Source organism: Crocodylus porosus, unplaced genomic scaffold (genome assembly GCF_001723895.1).
Source record: "Crocodylus porosus isolate Cpor-Errol unplaced genomic scaffold, CroPor_comp1, whole genome shotgun sequence".
In the NCBI taxonomy this organism is placed as follows: Eukaryota; Metazoa; Chordata; order Crocodylia; family Crocodylidae; genus Crocodylus; species Crocodylus porosus.
The window spans coordinates 108,536,884-108,559,581 of NW_017728918.1; the positions used below are offsets into that span (position 1 = coordinate 108,536,884).

The 22,698-nt window shown below is 42.0% G+C and overlaps 1 protein-coding gene across 2 annotated transcripts in view; it reads right to left on the reverse strand.

Moving 5' to 3' along the window:
• The window catches only part of SGK1 (serum/glucocorticoid regulated kinase 1), a 112,603-nt gene that overhangs the window by 7,709 nt on the left and 82,196 nt on the right, over window positions 1-22,698 (reverse strand). Inside the window, exon 1 of one of the 2 annotated variants that reach the window (XM_019538091.1) lies at window positions 458-578. The exons of the other annotated variant lie outside the window; for it this stretch is intronic. Within the exon in view, the coding sequence (XP_019393636.1) occupies window positions 458-491 (34 nt within the window). The 5' untranslated portion in view covers window positions 492-578. Of the gene's footprint in view, window positions 1-457; window positions 579-22,698 lie in introns of those variants that run through there. 2 annotated transcript variants of the gene reach the window in all.

Sequence of the window (22,698 nt, forward strand, 5' to 3'; positions counted from 1 at the left end):
TAAAAAAAAAAAAAAAAAAGGCGGGTGGGCCCCGCGCCCCCCAGCCCCGGGGCCTGGCTCGCGGTCCCGGGCGCGGGAGCTCCCGACTGGGCAACAACGCGACCCCGCTCCCCCCAGGCTGCTCGGGGTCACCCCTTCTCCACCAGTGCCCCACAGCCCCCCGCGCTGCTTCGTGCCACCCCCTTTCCCCCCTCCCCTGCTCACTGCTGCGCCTGCAAATCCTCCCCTCCCCTGTGGCTGCTGTCGGCGGCAAGGCGCTGCCACCGTGCCGAGGCCCCCCGCTAGCCCAAGCCCCCTCCCTCCGGATGGCGCCTAGCAGTGCGTCCTCCCACCCCTCCCTCTGGCCCAAAGCCCCCCTCCATCCCGTCTCCCCGGAGACCCGCGCCGCGCCTGCAGCCCCTGCTCCCCGGGGAAGTTTGGAGGGAGGTTCCCCCAAGCGCGGCCAGGCGAAACCAACCTTTCAAGGAGGACTTCTCTCCTTGCTCTCTCATTGCCCTCGCCCTCTTGCCAACACCCCCCGGCGCAGAGGCTGGGACCGAGGCCCTCGAGCCCGCTTTCGCCTCCCCTTCGTGGCCGCCCCGGGGGGACCGGAGGGAGGCGGGCGGGAAGCAACGCTCACCGGCTGCGGCTGTCTTGGCGGGCCCGTTTTATGAACCTCAGGGAGCGTGATTTACATACAGGAGGGGAGCGGGGCAGTTGGAGGCACACTCTGCCCCATTGCAACACAGCCCTGGCAGGCAGCGCCTGCCCTCTCCCCGCTCCTTGACGCCACAGCCACCAAAGGCATCTCTGGCTGGCACCGGGAGGGGCAAGCCGGCGTGTGTGTGTGTGTGTGTGAGAGAGAGAGAGACAGAGAGAGATCCCTGAGTGCTGGAGTTTGCGAGCACTTTTCCCTCATCAAAGATCTGGAGAGAGAGCGCGCGCGCACGGAGTGGCCGAGGGGCTGCCTCCCACTGCACTTCCATCTCTCTATGTCGTGCCTTACAGCTACCCCTTTTTCCCCATACAGTCGCTTTCCCAGAGGCTCCTAGGCTCGCTCCTGGGAAAGCGAAGAGGCGACTTGTTGGGACTGCTCCCAGCCGGGTAGTGAATGGGCGGACCCGACCGGGCGCCCCCTGCCTCAGCCCGGCATCCCACCGCTTCGGAGCTGCCTCTGTCCCCGCTTCGCCTGCCTGCCCCGCCGCCTGCAGGCAGGGGGAGCTCGCCCGGCACCACAGCCCGGGCTCTACCGCGTCCTGTTCCTGCGATCATTTCCACCCCTGGACCATCAGTAATAGTACAAACGTCCAAAACGGCAGACAGAGTTTGGGGAAATCTGTCTTTTAATCAGACCGACTCCCAATAGCTGGGAAAACTCTTCTTAGCAAGCTGTCGGGTTTAAATACACCTGGGTCAGGCTGAGGAAGCACCTGCAGTCAGTGTGTGCTCTTTTTGGGTGGAACGAATAAAATATACCATAATTTTGGAGGGTCAAAGTTTTGTAGCCTTATCCCTTAAAGTTTTGTAGTCTCTCGCCATAAAGTTTCATAGCCTCTCCCCTTAAAAAATGCTCCCCTCAACATGTATACTCCGAATGGGTACCGCATTTTTGAGGGATGCTACTGGATGCGTCCCTGAAACATGGAAGGTGCCAAATTTGAAGCTGGTTTTGGATACACATTTCATTGCTGAAGGACAAGGAAGATTTCTACACCTCCCTGCTTTTCTGCCATCTGACACCACCAGGGAAGGAATCCAGCCTGATCTGAACATCAAAGGGCTACTCACAAAGACACTCTCATGGACGCAGAGGAACAGACTTCCACCTTCAGCTTCCTCTGCAAAAATGAAGTTTCTTTTCTACCTATGGGGACTTTTTACCATCTTTAATTTTCCCTGAGCCTGAGGAAGGGCATGTGTACCTGAAAGCTTGCAGAAAAAGATAGTTTTTTTTGCAATATCTTAGCTGGTCTAAGAAAGGCATCATCTCGGAACCAAGAGTTTTGGAGTTTTGCATTTTATAATTTTTGAGGCATGTAATTGGTGCAACATGTGCCTAACCTAAGTCACTCTCAGGGAGTCTTAACTGCCTTTTGGGCTTGCTGTCAGCACTTTTTTATGACTGCTGGCCTCAAAATAAAGAAATACTTCAACGTTGATGACTCAGTTCTCACTCACTGACTTGCATGTTACAGTGAGCAATATAAAGGAAATAAGAAAAAGATTTATCCGCATGTGTATTTGCATACTTATTTTCATATTTTTCAGTGTACCATAGTTTTTCAGTAAATACGATACTTTTGAGCTTCCAATACAATAATTTCATATTTAAGACCTGGCAATGCTGGGTATGAGTGAAGGTCAGTAGCCTCTACTCCACCTCAGTGCAGAACAAGCTCTGGGGTAAAAAGGGAGAGTGGGGAGACATATTTACCTGCTTCTCTTCTGATCATTTCCATTAGGAACTAAGTCAAAGCTGCAAACACGCATCTATCTTACTTCATGTTCCCTCCTTGATAGAATTAGAACCAGCAGAATCTCTGGGTGCTGACACCAGGATAGAAAACATTTCAACAAGATTCATTCTTTCATCTTTAAGAACTTTTCCCCCCTTGTGCCTATTTTAAAAAGCTTTTTGCATCACATGAATCTCAAAATTTTATATAGAGATATGCACACACTCCTTACACATTAGGAATTTGTACACCAGGAATTTACACAGCGTGGCCAGGCATTGAAAATAATGTTAGGTCCCCACAAATCCTGAAACGGGCTTATAAATCATGAGATTTAAAAAAAATATATATGTGATCTTTTTATTTCCCTTCTGATATTTGAGGCTTTAGAGTGCCCTCGGGTCACATTTTTAAGCTGTTTCCATAGCTGTGATGGATAGACATTTTTATTTAAAAACTAAAACTTTAGTCTTGTGTATTTTTATTATTCAGGAGCTGGATCTTGGAGGACTGTTATGAGATCTGAAGAATGGATGTCAGTATATAGTGAATACCCTGGGTAGCGGATAGGAATGCACCTGCTACAAACTAAATAAAGCAAGAAAGTTAAATACATATAATTAACAATACAGCCTACTTCTGTATAGCTTCCATTCAAGAATCTTAAGGCTCTTGAGTAGATATGTTTACATATTTATTAACAAAAGGTAGCAGATTTAGAAAGAGCCCAGAAATTATGGATTACTCAGTAACAAGAAGAAATTGAATTGATTTGCACTACAACATGTCATTGAACAAGACATTGCCAAATACCTGTATTTCATATCAAAGTGACGCTTGCTAAAGAGACATCATCATCATCATCCTGAGGACCAGAATCCCACTGTGTTAGGCTTTGTAGCACATGTAGGATGACACAGTGAAGAGCTGTGATCTTCTTCAGAAACAAAACATAATGAGTAGGCTTAAAAATCATAGGAGGACAAGAGCAATAGAGTAGGTGAATATGCACTCAGTCAAAAGACTATAGGGCTGTGGTACAATTTTTTTCACACAAAAATTACATTTACTCAGGAACTGTTTACAACACATGATCAGGCCCCTACGCAACTGAGAGAAGCTCTCACAGTCTTTGCAAGTTTTGTAGCCTCTTACCTCAAAATTGCTCCCTATTTAGAGGTCTGTATTCCCTATAGTAGCTGCTACATAAAGCTGATTAGTCCTAAGTACAGCCTCAACTGCCCTTTCCCCACAGCTGTCATGGATTTCTCCTAGCCAATATGACAGCTTGGTTTACAGGTATGATAAATTGAACTCTTCTCCCTTTGAGCAACTTAATGGTCATTTGCAATCAAAAATTTTAAAGTATTTTGGTGCTTAGCTTCCATGAGGTGCCAAAATACCTGTAAAAATGATTCCAGACTAGCAGGAATTCAGGTTAAGTGCACACTGAGTACCTTACTGACTTGAGACCTTAGTTTTAAGTTGTATGCATCAGGTTGAACTGTACCTAAAGCAGCTTGGCCTGAAGTGGATCAGGGAACTCAGCCTTCTACACATATTTTCTATAATATTAAGCCCCATGTTTTAACTATACAAGGACAGAGGTTGGGCTTTGGTCTTTATTGAACTTCAGTGGCATTAAGAATGATGCTCCATCAAATCTGGCAAGAAGAGATAGTACTTTTCTCAATGTCTATCTTCTAAAGTAAAATCTGAAAGCTTTTTCTTTCTGTAAATCTGAACTGAATACTCTCGCTTCTCTGACCCTATAATTTAGTTCTTGTCCAGAAAATCAAAACTTTCAGTCAAGCACTGCAAATGATGACTACAAGTTGCAACACATAGATAGGAACTATATAATGGCTTTGATAATAGCCACAGCAGCAGTTTAAAACCGTGAGATTTAAGATGTTGTCAAAAGGCTGCTTGGACATCTTTTCTTGACAGGAAGGTCATGGACTGAAACTCCTATTGATCAGAAGGACTGACAAACTTTGAAATGATTTCAATGCTGTATTCTGCCAAACATAAATTTTGCACATCTTTTATTTCTGTTTTCTGCTATTTACAGAGCAGGTTTACTGTATTGTCAATACGAAGCTTTAATACCAAGGGATTACTTTCACAGGATCCTAGAGTGATAGAGAGCCATGCTGAAGGAAATGCAATTTTTATCTTTGTAGAGAGCAGGGGGAAATTACAAAATCTCTTAGATATACTGACCTGTAGTTAAAATATCTGATAAATAATGTGTCTAGCTCTATTTTAAGTCTGGTTGTACTCTAGTCTGATGTAACCTACACCGGTGGGTTGTTTCTCTTTCTCTCTTCTGATGGCATATTGTAGTTTTTGACGCCTTTTTTAATGGCAATCAAAACTTTGCTCTTTGATGTTAGGGGTTGTCTTGTTGCTTCAGATGTGTGTGTTTGAAGGTCTGATGTTAGTATTCTTGCAGATCCCTCTGCGGTTATTGTCTATTTCATGGTAGCTTGCAGTTGCAAGTGGTCCCTTCCAGTCCCGTATTTCCTCAATACCATTGTATTTGAACACTTCCTAGCAATGTGTTAAGCAGTGTGATAACTGTTGTTTGGACTAACTGTAGAATTGGGACAGCAGTTGGACAAGATTTTGGTCCTCGGGTGCCCCTCTTCAGTTGAGGAAGTTTTTCCAACAGCTCTCCCAATTATACAGTTGGTTCAATAAAATTATCACAAAAAAGTTGCCAAGCTGAAGAAGTACATTCTGTATCGGAGAGGTGACATATGTGATACTCCACAGTACCTATTCAGAGTGTGTCCACAATGTCAGAGTACCAGAATAAAGCTCTGTTTCCAGATCAGAGTTATTCTTAAAAGAGAATGCTGCTTGTAATCCAAACAATAGTCACTAGACAGATTTGATTATAGAGGGACCTTCCTCTTTATTCCTTACTGTGATAGCTACGATTGGAGTACTGAAAGTCCATGCACTGTAGGATAACCATACCAGCCTAATGTCCTCATAAAATTGGGTCTGGTAAGTGATACTTGAACAAATTATTGCTATTATGAACTTAAAATAACATGCAATCATTGCATAGAATTTGGTCTTATCAGAATTCAATAATATTATTACAGTAAAAGATGGAGAGGTGAGGAAAAGGGCACTGTGAGAAAAACTAGATGTGTAACTACACTGCTTTGGACACCCCTTGCCTTTGTTCCAAAGATGGCCTAAACTAAGCAACTGATATGTATCATGTTCTGAAGAACAGACAGCGCAGTGTGCACAGGTGAGCGAATCAAGCACTTCACATTTCACAATCAAATATGAAGGATACTAGCAGAGATGTGCCTAGGCCTTTGCTATAAGATTATGATACAAAAATGTTTCCCCTGCACCTTTTGCTTGATACCTATATACAAAAATACAAGTTACAGCCACTCTAATCTAGCTATGTATTTGCGCATCTATCCACTTATCTGTCTGTCTCGAGTTTAATGGGACAGCTGTTACCATGATATCTCAATGTCTTTTATGTATCCGCGAAACCCTATCACCACTATTATGTAGTGTTATCTTAAAATATCCCTTTAGGCCTATAAGCCCTCCAGCAACACTGAAATTGGATTTTGACTAAATGCCATAAATAGTGAGCAAGTCGGGGAAGCAGAGGAATCTTTGCTACAGGTGAATACAGCTGACTCCTCATTTGACATTACAACTTGCATTTTCTCTGCCTATAACAGAGCGTGGAAAAAAAGGCAGGCTCAGTTTTTGATGCTTCTCTTGGTGGTGTTGTCTCTCACTATCACACTTGCTATTTTTTGTAATCCTAGATATTTTTAGAGTATTCTTTTTCAGGAACTGTAACAGGCCAGCTAGGTAAAAGGAAGCCGAGTACATAACAGTCCTTTGTTTATGAGGATATCCTTCCAGTGATCAGTGATACAAGCACAGCTGACCCAAGCAGGGTGCAGGGCCTGGGGCAAATCAGCCTGTGCGGGGCCCCGCCCTCCCTCTGATCCCATATGCCCTGGACTCGAAGAAGCTGCTGCTGCCATCAGCATTGGCGGCATCAGCAGCAGGGGGGACAGGGGTAGCAAGCAGCTGGACGCAGAGCCGCTGCTCCGCCCAGCTCTATGGAGCCCCCAAAGCACAAAGCCCAGGGCGGTCACCCTGATTCAACCCCCCCTACCCACCCCAGGGATGGCCCTAATACAAGTAATAGAAATCTGCTTCTTGGTTACACTGGTCCACTGATTTCAGTGGAGTTATTTCAGAATTAGATCCATGTAGTTTTTCCATATTGACACTAAAGCTGCTAAGAGAAAAATATAAGCTGGAAAGAATGTTGTGCAGTAGTGCATGTGTAGACAGCTGACCAGGAGCATATTGCTCCAGGTCAGCCTTGGCAGCAGGGGCGGGGGAACTGTCCTCTCCCCAGAGCAGCTGGCTCCCAGTCCTCACCCCAATCAGCAGATTGGGGTGCAGGGCTGGAAGATAGGCAGCTGCCTAGAGCAGAGGACAGTGCCTCAGTCCCCACCTTAATCTGCTGATTGGAGCAGGGGCTGGGAGGCAGGCAACTGTCTGGGCCAGGGGATTGTTTCCAAGCCCCTGCACCTGCTGATTGGGGCCTGGAGATGGGAAGCAGCTGCCCTGGAGGCAGGACAGCTTCCTCTGCTCCCAGAACCCAGGCCTAACCCAGGTGCTCCCTGCCATCCTAGAGATGGCATCTAGGGGAGCTTAGAGCTTATAGACCTTGGCTACTGTAGAGGGGCAGAGCAAGGCAGGAGTAGCCCTGCACTGAACTGCTCCCAATAGGCACACATGCCAACCACAGGGTATACTAATTTATTGCACGGTAAATGCTGTGCACATGTAGATGGTGATGCTTTACTGCACAGTAGATTAGTCTACTGCACAGTAAATTATCTTGTGTAGATGTGCACTATATCAGTGTTTCTCAACCCCTTGGGTCATGGATGGGTTGCAAAAATATATGAAATATATGAATGAAATATATGAATATATGAAAGCGTTGTGAAAATTAATCAAACTTTAAAAATGAGAAAAATGTGGGAAACCATGGAATTTCCCTTACAGGATGTCAGAATTCCAGTCTGCAAGAGACTGTTTGGGGCTGCTTGGTACCCGCTTCCCCAACACTTGAAGAAGCATCTACCATAGGACTCAGAAAACTCCCTGTACTGCCACAATGCACACAAAGCAGATTAAACTACCTGGGCAGGGGGGAAGAAAGAGTCCCTCCAAACATATAGACGTTATCAAACTGATATCGGGGTCACTTGTGACTTTTTACTACATTAGAAGCTTCACACACAGTTGAGCCAATATTTTGGCAGGAATTATCTTACTATTTATATATATAGAGAAAAAGAGTAGATCTTAGTGGCTTGCAACTTCGCTGTGCAGTAGGAGGATATTAACCCTATTATACAAATGGGGAACTGTATAGTCACACTGGAACTTTGTGACAGAAAGAAATTAGCAGAGGTTTGTCAGCTCCAGTTCCTGTAATTTAACCACTAGCTTCATCAAGACTCTTCAAACTTCACAGTATATAGCTCTTACCTACCAATCTCATGTTCTGATGTGCTATAGTAAAAAACTTTGTAAGCAAATGTAATATTGAAACTAGTAAATATAGGCTGGAAAAGCACAATGCTGAAAACTTCTATACAAGTTTATAAAACATTGCTACTGCTGCCACTGTCATCCTGATTTTTTCTCTGCAGGAACAACTAGCCTAGTGATTGGATCTCCTAGTATATATGGAGAATATAGGTTAAGACTATCAAACTTTTGTTTTTTGCTTGTGATTCAAGGAAAGATATGAATGCAGGACTTCAGAGGTAAAAGGATGCGTCATCCACTAATTTTTGCTATATATCATCTATTGGATTATTTTTTTCACCTCAGAGTATCACTAGCAAGAATTAAATGTCTACTATACAAAAGCATGCAAACCCATAAAGAGGACTAGTGTATGAGTCTGGATTGTAGATTTCCTTGTGTTTACCTTCAGATGCCAAATTCTGTGCTGTTCTTTCACTGATAAATGACGTTTTTTCTGATAAATGAAGGTTTTTCTTTGTAGAACTTCAGCTAGGCTAATATTTTTAATTGGTGTTAGTTAAGTTTAACACTAAAATGTAATGGGCACCTAAATAAAAAGGCCTGCTTTTTTTTATTTAATGGGACAGGTGGTTGGCATCTCTGAAAACCAGGCCACTTTTATTTAAGTGCCTCAATATGGATTTAGGTTAACTTGGGCAGCCAAGTTTGAAAATTATGGCTGTAACTTTCATTAATTCAGAGATTTTTAAGACCAGAAGGACCTGAAGAGCAGGTAGTTTGATGTCTTCCATAATACAGACCATTTATTTTAATGTAATTCTTCCTGGAATGAGGTCAATAATATAGCATCTGAGAGCCTTTGGCCCTTTTACCCTAACTCTCAATCTTAATTCTCACAATTTCCCACCTGTTCAGGTGTAAGAAGCAGGAGGACTAAACATAGGAGTAATACCACTATGAAATATGAACTTTGAGTTCTACCCAGGAGAACTTTTATAATCTTTTCTCTGATGTCTGATGAAGGGTGTTTGTGCCTGAAAGCTTGCAATTAAAAACATTTTTTTTGCAAAAATCTTGTTGGTCTAATGAAAGATATCACCTCTGTCCATGGGGCCTGATTGCTTTTTCCTCTAGACCAATACGGCTACAACCTGGATACCTGGCACATGGAAGATATCAAATTTTAGCTGATTTTTTACAATGAAAACTCCGTATTTTCCCAGTCAGGAAACAATTGACCACCTGAAACCTGAGATCCTGTTCCTGCCTTTGTCTAAGGTAATTTGCATCATCACAGCCTCACAAGAGAACTGAGACTCCTTACCAGCTAAGAACTGCTGCCCAGAGGGTTTTTCCATCTGCTGACCCCTCTGTGAAATCCTGTGAAATATGAACTTTCATTTCTACCCAGGAGAACTTTTACAATCTTTTCTCTGATGCCTGATGACAGGTCTTTGTGGCCAAAACCTTCCAATTAAAGAATATTTTTTGCAAAACTCTTGTTGGTCTAATAAAAGTTATCACCTCTACCATGAGCCCCGATTGCTTTTTCCTCTAGACCAATATGGATACAATCTGAATACCATACTGCTACCTTGACACATACCAGCTGCAATAATCATTTTCACTGAATACAAAATACAGATTTGGAGCCAAACCTCCCTCCAAAGTGATCCTAAATTCTGTAACAGGTTCACCTCCATGCCCTTCTACCCACTCAACCCTGTTATGCCATGTTTTTCCAGAAGGCATTTGTTTAGAGGAGGTAGATAAAGCAGATCTGGCAGACAGGAATACTGCTGAATGTCATGTGACCAATATGCAATCCTCAATTTGACATATTACCTGTGGGGATATGAACATAATAGTTTCCTGCCATGGCCACCTGAAAATTGTGCATTTATCTTCCATACAGTACTACTTAATAAAGCTATAGAATATTTTATTGAAGAAAACACTGCACTAAAGAACATGATAATAATCAGCTACAGCTATACATTTTTAATAGTTTGCTGAAGAGATTAACCTTCAAAGTGCTGCGAGTTCCAGACTGCTGACCAAATACATGCTTAGGGGTGATGCAATCTAGCAATTATTTCTTAGTGCTTTCCATTTGTAGATCTCGGAGTGCTTTATAAATATGGTTAAGCCTTATTACCCTAATATAACAGCTGAGCAAAGTGAGACACTGGCTGGTTAAGCAAACTGGACAAGGTCTCACAGTAAGAAAGAGGATCTGTGCCTCCTGCAGCTAGTGTCTTAGCAACCCACAGAGTTGTGTGAAATAGCAGTACCAATATGCCTATACACAAGCTGGGAGGCTAGTCTGATGTGCGGTAATTACAGTGTGTCAGAGCAGACTCAATTAATCAAGTCTGCTGGAGTGTGGTAATCAAATGGTTCTAGGGGTCGCTTTCACTAAAGCTCATTCAGTGAGTTTTAGATAAAGCACCCCTGCCATTTTAAAGCACGGGGACGCTGATACACGAGATGCTCCAGGCACTCTAATTAGACTGGCCCTTGGAGCTGCTAATTAAAAGTACCCCCTTCCCCTCCCAATCCTGGATCATGTGTAAAAACACTCAATATGTTCCATTACTTTCCAGGGGTTTAAAAAGAGCAATGCTTATCCACAAATTTAGCTGCATAAAGTACTTCACTGAAATTCATGGAGTTAAGGGCTTCACTTAATTTAATGGAATACAATGATTAGTCGTACTGTTAATAATAATTATTATCACTGGTGTATATATTTCATCCAAAGATCTCAAAACCATTTACAAAGGCATTAACTATATAGCTCTCATAAGTAAAAATATGAATAATATAGCAGCTCTTCATATCCAACTAACAAATGAAGCAAAGAGAATAGGACTACAAGTGAACATAGATAAAAGCATAGTATCTGCTTGTAAACAGGACAGCAATAAATCAGGGGCTTCACCTAACAATAAACAACACAACTTTTAAGCAAGTAACCCTCTTCATGTATTTAGTGTCTACCACAGCACAGGATGATAATGATAATATAAGGAAATTAAAGGAAGAATAGAAGCAGGAAATACAGCCTACTTTGCATTGCATGAGCTCTTGTCATCCAAGTTCATCCTAAGGAAAATTAAACTTCAAATCTATACACAGAAACCCAGGAAATTAGAGCATACTGATGACAGTGGCTGGGCCACATCAAAAGAATGCAAGCAATCCAAACACAAAAGAAAGTGCTCCTTGCAGTGCCAGAAGAGATAACCAAGACAAAGATGGCTAGATGATGTAGTGTCAGACCTACAGGAATTAAATGTGGATGACTGGAGGATGAAGGCACACAACAGGCAGGAATGGATGAAGATCTATCTAGGGCCTCTAGTGCTTAATTACATTACATTACATCAACATTTTAATGGGGGGAAAATGAGGGTATAAAGAAGTTAAATAATTTCCCCATTATCAAATGCTGAGTCAGAAATATAACATTCTGTAGGTCTTACTCTCAGTCCCGTGCTCAGTTCATTAGGTGCTTTACCTATCTACTAGACCAGGGGTGGGAAATTATTTCAAGCAGAGGGCCGCTTACTGAGTTTTGGCAAGCCATCGAGGGCCACATGACAGGCAGCCCAGGGCAGATAAATATTAATTTTTAAATTTTTTTAGGGGCGCCGTGAGCCAGATAGAATAGCCTAGCGGGTCACATCCGGCCCGTGGGCTGCATTTTGCCCACCCTTGCACTAGACAGTCATTCATATACAACACTAGCACCATCCAAAACAGAACTACAAAACAGGCTACTATTGCTTTCTAGGGATCTAAGGGTGGGGTTAGTTTCAGATCCAGCAATCTAAATTAGTACTCATTCTTTCCTCAAAGTTCTATAAAATCCAGTCTCAATGTGTCAGTTTGGAGTCATTTCTAATTTTGAGATTCTTGCAAATTTTTGACAAAATTCCCTTTGGGGGTAAATTTTTTCAAACCCCAAGCAAACTTATTTGGAGAGTTTTGTGGCTGGCTTTTGAGATATGAAAATGTACAAAGTACTATGCATTCCAAATGGAGCTCAGTAAAACAACTGTCTGTGTAGTCCATCTTAAGGCTATACTTTATCTGTTTGAAGTCAACTTATAAATGGTAATAAACTATCCCCAAAACCCTATCACCAGTCTTTCACACACATCAGTAAACAGTCATGTGATCCTCTGCCTTTACTTTCATCTATATTTATTGTAGATTTATATATCATTTGCTTAACTTTTGAATGGTACACACAGCACTTCTGACTTTTTCATCCTGTCGGAGGTCATGCTGACAAAAGGCCTGTGATGACATCATCCCTAGTGCATTCACCTCAGCTATCCGAAGAATATTTGTCTTCAGGCATTGCAAACACAACTAGTAAGCTTTTGTGGTTCTTTGGCCAGATGACCTCGATAACAGAATAACATAAAAACTACTCTTGTGTTCATTAAAAAGACTGTATTATGTATACAAATGGTGTATGAATCAGTAAACTTTTTCATTATAGGTAAGCCAAGAGGAAAATATTATTGCAAGGTTGTAAATAGCATATAGGGATGTCATAAACAAAGGACGCCAAAATGAATTCATCAATAAAATTTGCAGCTCTCATCCTTTTTTTTTAATTCATCACAATGCTTTATTAGCAGCGGTGTTTTTAAATATAAATGGTACTTATGACAGCAAGGCCTTGGAACCCACATCACATTACTTCAGTTCAGCAGATAGACTAAGCTTCCATGGAGTTAGAAAGAAACTTCTGATACAACTCAGAAGCAACTTATGGCCCATGGGCCCAGTCCAGCATGAAGAGCCCTTTTATTTAATCTGCAGAACTGGAGGACTTCTGCAGTGTTATTATGGATGCATGGCCTTCTGTAGCATTTCAGTTGTCGGGGGGACTTCGGCAGGGACTTTGTCAGTTGGGAACTTTGCCTGTGATGTGGCTAGGTAGCAGGGAGAAGCAAAAGAGGCAGCATTGCAGTGGGAAGCAGTGACTGTGGCAGTGTGGGCTGGGTGGGAAACCTCAGGTCAGAGCTAAACTCTATGGAAGCGACCCCTGTACTCTGAAACATCCTAAAGCATCTGAGCCTGGCCACTATCAGACGTAAGGTACTGAAGGATGGCAATTCCTATGTTCTTATTACAACATAAAGGCACTGTGCTAATGAGAAGCAGTTCTCCTTTGTCATTTCTTCTCAGAAAGTTACAATTAATGACTAATAAATATTCTCTCTCATCATTCTTTGCTATAATTATCCCAGAAAATCCTGATTTAGGTTTCTAAAACATGTTGTACTTTGAGTTGTCCTAAAGGGAAGAAAAGCTATGCATATTGCATACATGTATATATACTATGTGCTCTGAATGGCTGAAGCTCCTTAACTCAATAAAAATAGGAACTGTATAAATCAGTACGAAGGCTGAAACCCAAGGTGATGGATCATTAAATAACGATATTGCTAGATGTTACCTTTTCCATGTGCTAAATGCTGTTAAGATGGGAGTATTTGCATGTTAATGCAGGAAAAGATTAACTAAGTTAAGCTCCGTGAATGTCTCAGAGTTATGCCTCCTTGAGTGAAAATATCTCTGGCTGGTGTTAGGGATCCCATATTGTGGTAATGTCAGTCTGCTCCACAAAGCCAATATGAGCAATCTGTGATCCTCCAGTCTCCCAGGATGCACCATTCCCTGTTCCCCCTTCTCCACCTCCCCACACAGATGCTCAATCCTCCTGGACTCTACTGCTTCAGAATGACAAGAAGCTGGGGAGCCACCTGGCTGCAGGCAAGTAGGCAAGCTGGCAGCTGCAGGGAAGCCAGCGAGAGCTACAAGAGGGCCGGAGAGCCAGGCAGCCAAATGCAGACTTGGCAGCTTCTAGCCACACCCCTGCTCATCAGCCTTCTAATGGTTGTGCACATCAGAGATAGTATTAACCCTTAACATGTGACTGCTCATGTCATCTTCTAACTGTAAAACCACACAACATGCCATAGAGTAAATTGTAACATCTGACAACACCCTAAATAGTGGGTTGTAGCTATCATATTGTACTGGTAGTGTACAGTCTTCATGTGCTGTCACACCATCATTAAATGAATGTGTAGATACACCCACTAAACCTGAGCACTAAGAAAGTATCTACATATCCTTCCTCTGTGCAAGTGAAATTTTGCACTTTATAAGATGCAGCCGCATCTCTTCCTTCTTGCTCTTGCTTTTTTATTGGAGTTACTCTTGATAACTGCCTCTCTACTAAGGTAATTATTAAGTATAGATATACCATAATATACCAAATATACAACCATCTACTGGTGTAATTATACTGGGAATAAAATCATGCTCTTAACTGTTTGCATAGTACAAGCACTTTCCTAACCGTATCCTGAGGGGGAAAGATTAAAGATCTAATTCTGGGTCTGAAATATCTGGCCCATGGGGCCCCTAAAAATTTTAGAAAATTAGTATTTATCTTCCCCCAGCTCCCCGTGATGTGGCCCTCAATAGCTTGCCAAAACTCAATAAGCGGCCCTCCACCTAAAATAATTGCCTGCCCCTGGTATGGGCATGTACCCACTGATACTGACCACTAAGAAAATACAAATGATATTTGTTTTCATATGGTCATTAATTTCACTTCAGCTAGGTCTACATTAGAAACAGTCTCCAGTTTAATGATATAATTTAGGGGTGTAATTTTTTACAGCTCTAGCATAAGATGTGGTTCTATTGGTACTTTTGCTAGTAAAGTCTATATCATTAGAGGAACTGGAAGGGTAAGAAAAGTCTTACCTTCATCTTCATTAATTGGTTCTGTTGGCATACACCAGGGATGTCCAAACTGGTGGCCCACAGGAGTGATATACTGCCCCCTGAACTCTCAGCTGGATGCCACTTCCCTGGTTGTTCCAGTGAGTCTTCAGGCTCCCCCTTCTCTCCTCCACATGCTGCTTCCTGCCTCTGGCCCATGAGGTGGGGCAGTGTGGCAGTGTGGGAGCTGAGGGTGAGTGGAAGGCTGCACCTGGGGGGTGGATCAGGGCTGCTTGCGGGGGACCCACATGATGTACAGTGAGCGGGGTGCCCATACAGTTGTGAGGTGCATGGGTGGGTCACAGAAGCATCCATGCAGTGTACCTTGTATAGCATGTGTGGCATGTGGCTGCTGTTAGTGCAGCCCCCAGGGTTTGAGGACTTAAAAGCTGGATAGTCCTGGTATAGACAAATCCTTCGTAGTGAACAGGTTACTTCATGCCTATCGCTTTGGAGTGCTTCACAAACCATTGCCCACACCCTGGCTACTCTGTGTATTCATGTTCATGCCAGAAAACATCTGAGTGGGAGGGTGTTATAGTAATGGAAAGCAATCTGGGTTGACATCTAGGGATCAGAACATATGATCTAATAGTACAGTACTTGCATGACTTGCCTTACTACATATAGTTATATAATCTTTTGTGTGTTTGTGTGTGTGTGTGTGTGTATAAGCACACACACACACATACAGACACTGAGCTCTAAATTACTGTGACTCCTTGCTAGCTCAATAAAAAGAAGAACTGTATAAGCCAGTAAGGAAGTTAAAACACTGGGCTCTCCTTACAGCTCCAATTATTTAGCCTGCTACCAAAAAATAAACTTTGTGTGAGTAAAGGGATTCTGTGCAAACACAGGAAGTACAGCATGACTCATCAGGAAATGGGTGCAAACCATGTGTTTTAGCCACACACATTTGCACTTGTTTGCGGGGCATTTCCATGGTGAAGTAGAGTTTGGCCCTGTGCGTACGTATTACTTCACTCAGCAGTAAAAGGAAGGCACTATTTTGGAGTGAAACACAGCTGCTGTTAGCATTAGCACATGGCAACTCCAAACAACAGCTGAGGCCAGAGCATGAAAGCTGCAGTGTCCAGTTGAAATTCCAGATTATGTGGATGTATTTTAAACTGTAAGCATCATAGCCATCATTGTGGCTCATATAAAAAGAATAAAGTGATTTTTCAGACCTCTTCCAACTGGAGACAATTCTTCCTTGTCTCAGAATATTTGGCATAAGGTCCCATTGGAACTACAAAAACTGTGCTATCTCCAGTGTGTGTTTCTACGCGAGACACTGCATCGCCCTAGCAATGAGCTAAGGTGATGTAGCAGGTTGCTATGGAGACGTAGCATTGGTGGGTATGAACCGTGACACTGCTGCTACTGCGTGGTAGGGTCAGAAACAGCTCATGCGGCACCAGGACTGTGCAGTACTTGAGGTTACTGTGCAGTCATTTAGGAGTTGACTGCGCAGTAACGACTGCACAGTCGGGCACACATTGTAGACATGCCAAGTGACAAGTCAGTATTGTCTTCACAGAGTAAAGTATTTTAGCATTGCCTATGTAGATCTCATTGGAGCACTCTGCAGTATTGTAAATACCAAGGATGTACCATTCTGACCCTCAGCTATGTGTCTGGAAGGTTTCCTAATATAATTATGTATTATATACTTTAAACAGCCTGGGGACCTCTTTGGGCAGGAGTGGGTTAAAGATCTGATTCCAGGGCTGTAATATGATTTTGTAACCTGGTTAAAATGATCCAGTCTACATAGAACAGACTGAACTACATTTTAACCATGTCTTTACCATATTACAATCATTGTATTGTAAAAGCATTCCAAATTATGTCATCCTTTGGTGTGTAAATGGAATTCTCCTTTTCACAGGTTCCTCATGCTGAGTAAGATTTATTGGGAACTGTGGAAATGCTGACCTATTTATTGTTAAGACAAGGACTTTTCAGAGAAGCCCTTGGGTAGCTATTTATTAGGGGTGTGCGAAGTGGGCCCTATTCAATTCGGATTCAGCCCAAATCAGGGACACCGATTCGATTTGTAGATTCAGATCACTGTCTCTGATTCAATTTGGCCAAATCCAAATCTGAAGATTCGATGCGGATTCAGAGAATCAGTGATTCTGACATAGACACAACTTTAAATGTTTTTTCTACACACCTTGAGGTACCAGCACGGCTTGTAAACACTGCAGTGCTGGGGCAGATGGAGCGTCCCACAGGAATGTGGTGGGGGGAGCCCTGCATGCTCAGTGGTGAACCTGGAAGTGGACCAGAAGTACTTCCCATCCACTTCCAGTTCTGCTAGGTAGCACTCCGCCCTCCCTCCCTCCCCCCTGTGTCCCCTTGGATCAGCGATTGGCAGTGGGGTGACCCTGGGTGCCCCCCCCCCAGATTCAGGAGGCACCAATCACCAAGACAGGTGGGCACAAGGGATCCCCCCTGCGCACTCCCCAGCAGACTCGGAAGTGGACCAGAAGTGCTTCTGGTCCACTTCTAGGTCTGCTGCCGAGTGTGCTGGGGACCACTCCCCCTGCTCTTGTGGGATGCTCCATGTGCCCTAGCATCACAGCATTTATGAGCCGCCTGCTACCTTGAGGTATGTAGAAAAAACATTTAAAGTTGTGTCTATGTCTGAATCGCCAACTCTTTCTGAATTTCTCTGATTCTATTTGGAGAGATTAAAGGTTCCTTTGATTCAATTCGGATTCGGAGATTTACCCACCGAATCGGGCAAATCTCCACCAAATTGAATCAGGCACTGAAGGTTTGCACAGCCCTACTATTTACCCACTGGTGCATCTCCACTGGCCAAGTGAATCATTTTAGCCTGAATTGTGTCACATCAAAGTTTAATCTCCAGTACTAAAAGAACATAATTTTTTTCCTATCTTCTTTGAACTTGTTTTTCTCCTCCTCAGATCGTGTTTTATCTCTCTTCTTTCTACCCTCTTCTCCCCTTGTTTGAGAGGTCTTTTTGTCAATCTGCTAGAGGAACACATTTATCTTCTCTTCTTATGCCACCTTTTCTCTCTGTTGCTCACAGCCAAATCTATGGCTGTGTCCAAATTTGCAGGGGTGTGCTGTTACTTTGTGCCACAGCACATGCACATGCATGTGCACTGGGGTGAGGGACAAATTGTGTTGCTTCAGGCAAACTGCCCTTTCCCCACTCCTCCCACCTCCCAGCATGCTGGAGCAGCTGGGGCACAAATGAAATAGTAAAGATGCTCTGGTCAACAGCCAGAGTGTCTCCCTGGAGAACTGAGCCTGTTTGTTCCACCAGTTCTTTTCTCAGCATTTTTTTTTTTGGTACTGGGAAATCCTAGTAGCAAATATTGCTCTTGTGCAGCAAATTACCACCACCATGCATGGTTTGTGGTGCCATGAATTGCATGTACCTGTATGTCTGCACACAGCCCATGAGTCTTAAAGGGACATCAGCAGTTAAAAATCACTCTGCAGCGTGTTGAGTATCTTGTTGTTACAAGTCACAAAGACCACTGTAAGTGCAAGAGAAAGAGGAACAATTCTTTAAGTTTTTTTGGTCAGCTTATTCACTCTGTGTATTTGGCAGTACTTTATATATAGTCTGTCTTGCAGTTTTCCATATACAGTCAGTCAGTGAGTTTCCTTTGATATTTGTGTGGGTCTTTCACACTACAAAAGAGGATTTTTTTAAAAGGAAATGTGATGTTAAAACAACCAGAACAGTTGGCAGTATTCTTGGGATAATAAACCACTTGGTAATACTTATAACTGATTTAAAAATTGACAGTATCTCCACTCAGTGATGTCAATTTGATTTTGCAGTAAGTATCTTCTTATTTCCTTTAAACACGTATTTGCAGTTTGAAAAAAAAATCTGAATTCCTGCAGGTGCTAAAAGATACACAAGCATTAAATAATGACCACACAAAGGAGTCTCTGTGAAACCTTGTGCTCCGGTAGATCACCTTGCACAACTGGAACCTAAGATATGAATTCTGAAACAATTATAGCATGTTTAACTTTAAGACATTAGTAGTTTTAAACACTTCAACAGAACTGCACATATGCTTATAGTTAAGCATGTGTGTAAGTGTTTGTAAAAGAAAGATCTTTATCTAGTATTTTATTATTATACCCATAGTTATTTTTTAAACAATCTATTCTAATTATTTTTTTTTTCAGACTCTAGTCATATGCTCGTCCTATGACTATCTGCAGTCATTCAATGCTTTTTGTGGAAAGAGAGTTCTTTTACAGTTTTTAATTTCTTCATAAGAATGAATTCACTTATTTTAATCTTGGAAGCACGAAGCACTTTGTTCTGGAGATAGGACTATAAGCAACACTCTTTGATTTTGCTATAATTACTTCTCGCTATTCTTGTAATACCCCATTGTTTGTATAGTATTATACTAAAAGCTACAATATTTTTGTGGCTGCCCTAATTTGCAATAAATGATTACATATTACGGTGTTCTATGCAGACAAGAGTTTGCCTTCTGCAATAATTATCTTCTGACAGCAATTTTTTTGCATGATGGGATAGGCTAAGTAAAAATGATAACATGTCTTGGATAAATTAAGAAATTTGATTCCAACCATGTAAATAACTCATTATAACAGCAAAGATTTGAATTTATTTGCTTAATTACTGAACTGATATTCATATATCTACTTGTGAGCATCCACATTGGTTGACAAGACAGGTGTATATTATCCATATCCTTCAAACATTTTGTAATAACATGAATACATTTTGGAATTAAAATTACAATTTTTATGTGCAGACTTCCACTGAAGCTGCTTTTGTATATAATCTGTGACCTTCTCCTTACCTAGGTGGCTACGCTCATGCAGACAAAGCCAGTTTTAAGGATCAGAAAGCAGAACAATTGCCCAGCGCCCCATGGCACGTCTCACTAAGTCAGTGAGGCAGGGGAAGCGGTGGAGGTGGAAGGTGACAAAGGTTTTGGCAGACGTTCTACACATTAGCCCTGCACTCTCTTTGAGTGCTGCTTCAATCCCCTTCCCCTGCCTGATCACCTGCTCTGCTTTCTGCTCTCTGTCCCATGTGCCTCTCCCTTCCCCTTCTGCCACATGCCACACACACAGGCTTCCCGTGTCATGTGTGACATGGCGCCACAGGTTGGCCTTTCCTGCATGAAACTAAATTAGTGCAAATCATCCAGTGTGTGGGTGGGAGAAGGGCAGGGCCTTACCCCTTAACCTTTCTCCAGGGTTCCCCAAAGGCTTATCCAGAATGGGTCTGTGCATACATGAGGGTGCTCTGGTCTTGTCTTTAATGGCTGACTCAAGAGCCCCCTTAGAGGCACGCTGCCAAATGTATCCCTTCCCCAGGGATATGTGGTTTCTTCCTCATTTCATACCAAAAAAAATAATAATTCAGGGAATGTGGATTCCTATTCTAGCAGATCCCTTCAGTCTGGTGACCTTTGGAAGATCCATGAAAGTAGCGGGCTACCTGTCTCGAAGCCATGTCTCTCTAGACTAGCTCAATTCCCAACCACCAAGGAAACTTTTTAGGTTATGTACTCACTAGCCATGAACTGCTGACTGTGCAATCATTACTGCGCATTTACTACTTGTATAATTTAAAAGCTACTCAGCAATGCTACTGTGCAGTAGCTTTGGTTCCTGTGCAGTCATTTAGTACTTGTATAAACTAAATGACTGTATAATAACCAAACAACTTTTAGGTGACACTGACTGCTTGGTAGCTTATTACTACTGTGCACTAGCGTCACGTCACAGTTATTGCCACATAACGCTACTACGCAGTAGTAACAAGCTACTGCACAGTCAACACCTTGTGTAGATGCAGCCACTGTCACTCTAGAGAGCTCCACACTGGCTGTTTCTTGTAGGAAAAGATCACCAAAATATCAAACACCTAGCCAATGTTGGTGTTCCAGCAATTCCAAAATTCTGATTGTAAACTTGGTCTTAGTCTCCATGTGTTTCACTGTGGAAACAGCTTTGATACAGGCATATAAAACTGCTCTTATTGGCATCATTCATTTACTCATGAAACTGCCAGAAACTGGACTGGCAAGGCACATTTTTGGTGCAACACATTGTTTCTCCACTAATCAGGTCTCCAGGACTATACTTTGAAAAATTCTGTCATTAATTGACTAATTCACCCTATCTTAGAAAAAAAAAAAATCTTCCAGAAAAAGCAAGGAAGAACAACATTAACTTTTAGGAGGAAAAAAGAATGAGAATTCCACATTTTAGACCTTCTCTGCTGTAAGGAAGCAAGGGCAAATACCTAGTTTGTTTTGCTGGACAAGTCACCTTTACAAGAAAAAAATATAAAGTAACAGATTATTTCTGTTTTATGTGAGAAGGTAAATAAATAAATCCTTTACCCTTATGAAATTTTAATATCTCATATTTATGAGATATTCAGTACCAAAATATGTATTAGAATTGTAATAGCTCATTTTATGGAAAAAGCTACACACTTAAGCTGAACATCTAGGACACTAATGACACTCCACCTTCCTTCTGCTTCACATTCTCCTACAGTCACTTCATATGAGTCCTGCAGTAACCCATGCTCTTGTATGATCCATTTCTTAGCTATGTTATGTCACAATAGGAATATGAACAATTACTATCACTCAGCTTCTCAAAAACACCACAATCTCAAATAAGGTCTGGAGCTCTATTTACTTGAATGGCTCCAGATATGCCTTGGCTTTCCATTAGATATTGCAAGGAAAAATGTGGATCCCTGCAAAGGAGACCATACCTGAGGAAAAAATGCATAAATCTAAAATTTAGATGCTGGCTGGAAGAAATAGTATTGTCAAAAACGCCTTAAAATTAGAACAAAGTTGAGTTCTGGATGTGAACCCCCACAAGGTTTGGGGTTTGGGTTAGATCCATTTCTAAAAAATACTACAACGAAATTCTTCCTTTCACATATGACAGGTTTCAGTGATGAAGAAAAGAAGCACAGACAATAATTTATTACCAGTCATAATTAGCCACATTCTTAGTCTCCATTATGTAGGACTGAAGTGGGAAGAAAGTGAAGGAACTCTCTCTGTACCCTACTTGCCATACCCGCTTCCCTGCTTTCTTTGGAAATAGCTTCCAATGTATGTGCCCATACCATTAAAGGACAGGAAGTAAAAACCAGATGAAAAAGAAAGAAAAATGCTGTAAGGTATATTTAAGTTATGTCTAAGGAAGTGGGGCATTTAAAATTGGCATAATAGAATGACGTGTAAGAAAAAAATCCTGAAATGTCCTCAGTTAAAATTACATTTTTTTTAATCCCACCACTGTGGATGAGCATGCTACCTGCAAGCTTTCACTAATATAATCAGCAGTAAAATAGCTACTATGTCTGACATTCACAGTTTGCATTTGGCACAGTTAATGTATACTTGAAATGAATGGGTACATTTCATATATAACAGAGTTGTTCATTCACTATTCTTGTGTGCAGACTCCGGAAGACAACACTAAACTGGTCATATTCATAAACATTTATTCCTAAATACAAGAACTAGAAACATATTTTTTCAAATCAAAACTTAAATTCATTAGACTATGGAATGACGTAGTCACTAGACAATATCCAGAGTACAGGCTAATTATGCTAAATTCATTACTTTAGACTTCATCAACAGCTGGGCAGAATATGGCTCACCCTTAAACTCTGAAGCTGCAAATTCAAATAATTCAATACAGATACCCCAACCCTGAATACTACATTTCTTTTTTTGCTGGGGGGGTCATCATTGACCACAAGATGAACATGAGCCTGCAATGCGATGTTGCGGCTAATAAAGCGACCAAAACGCTG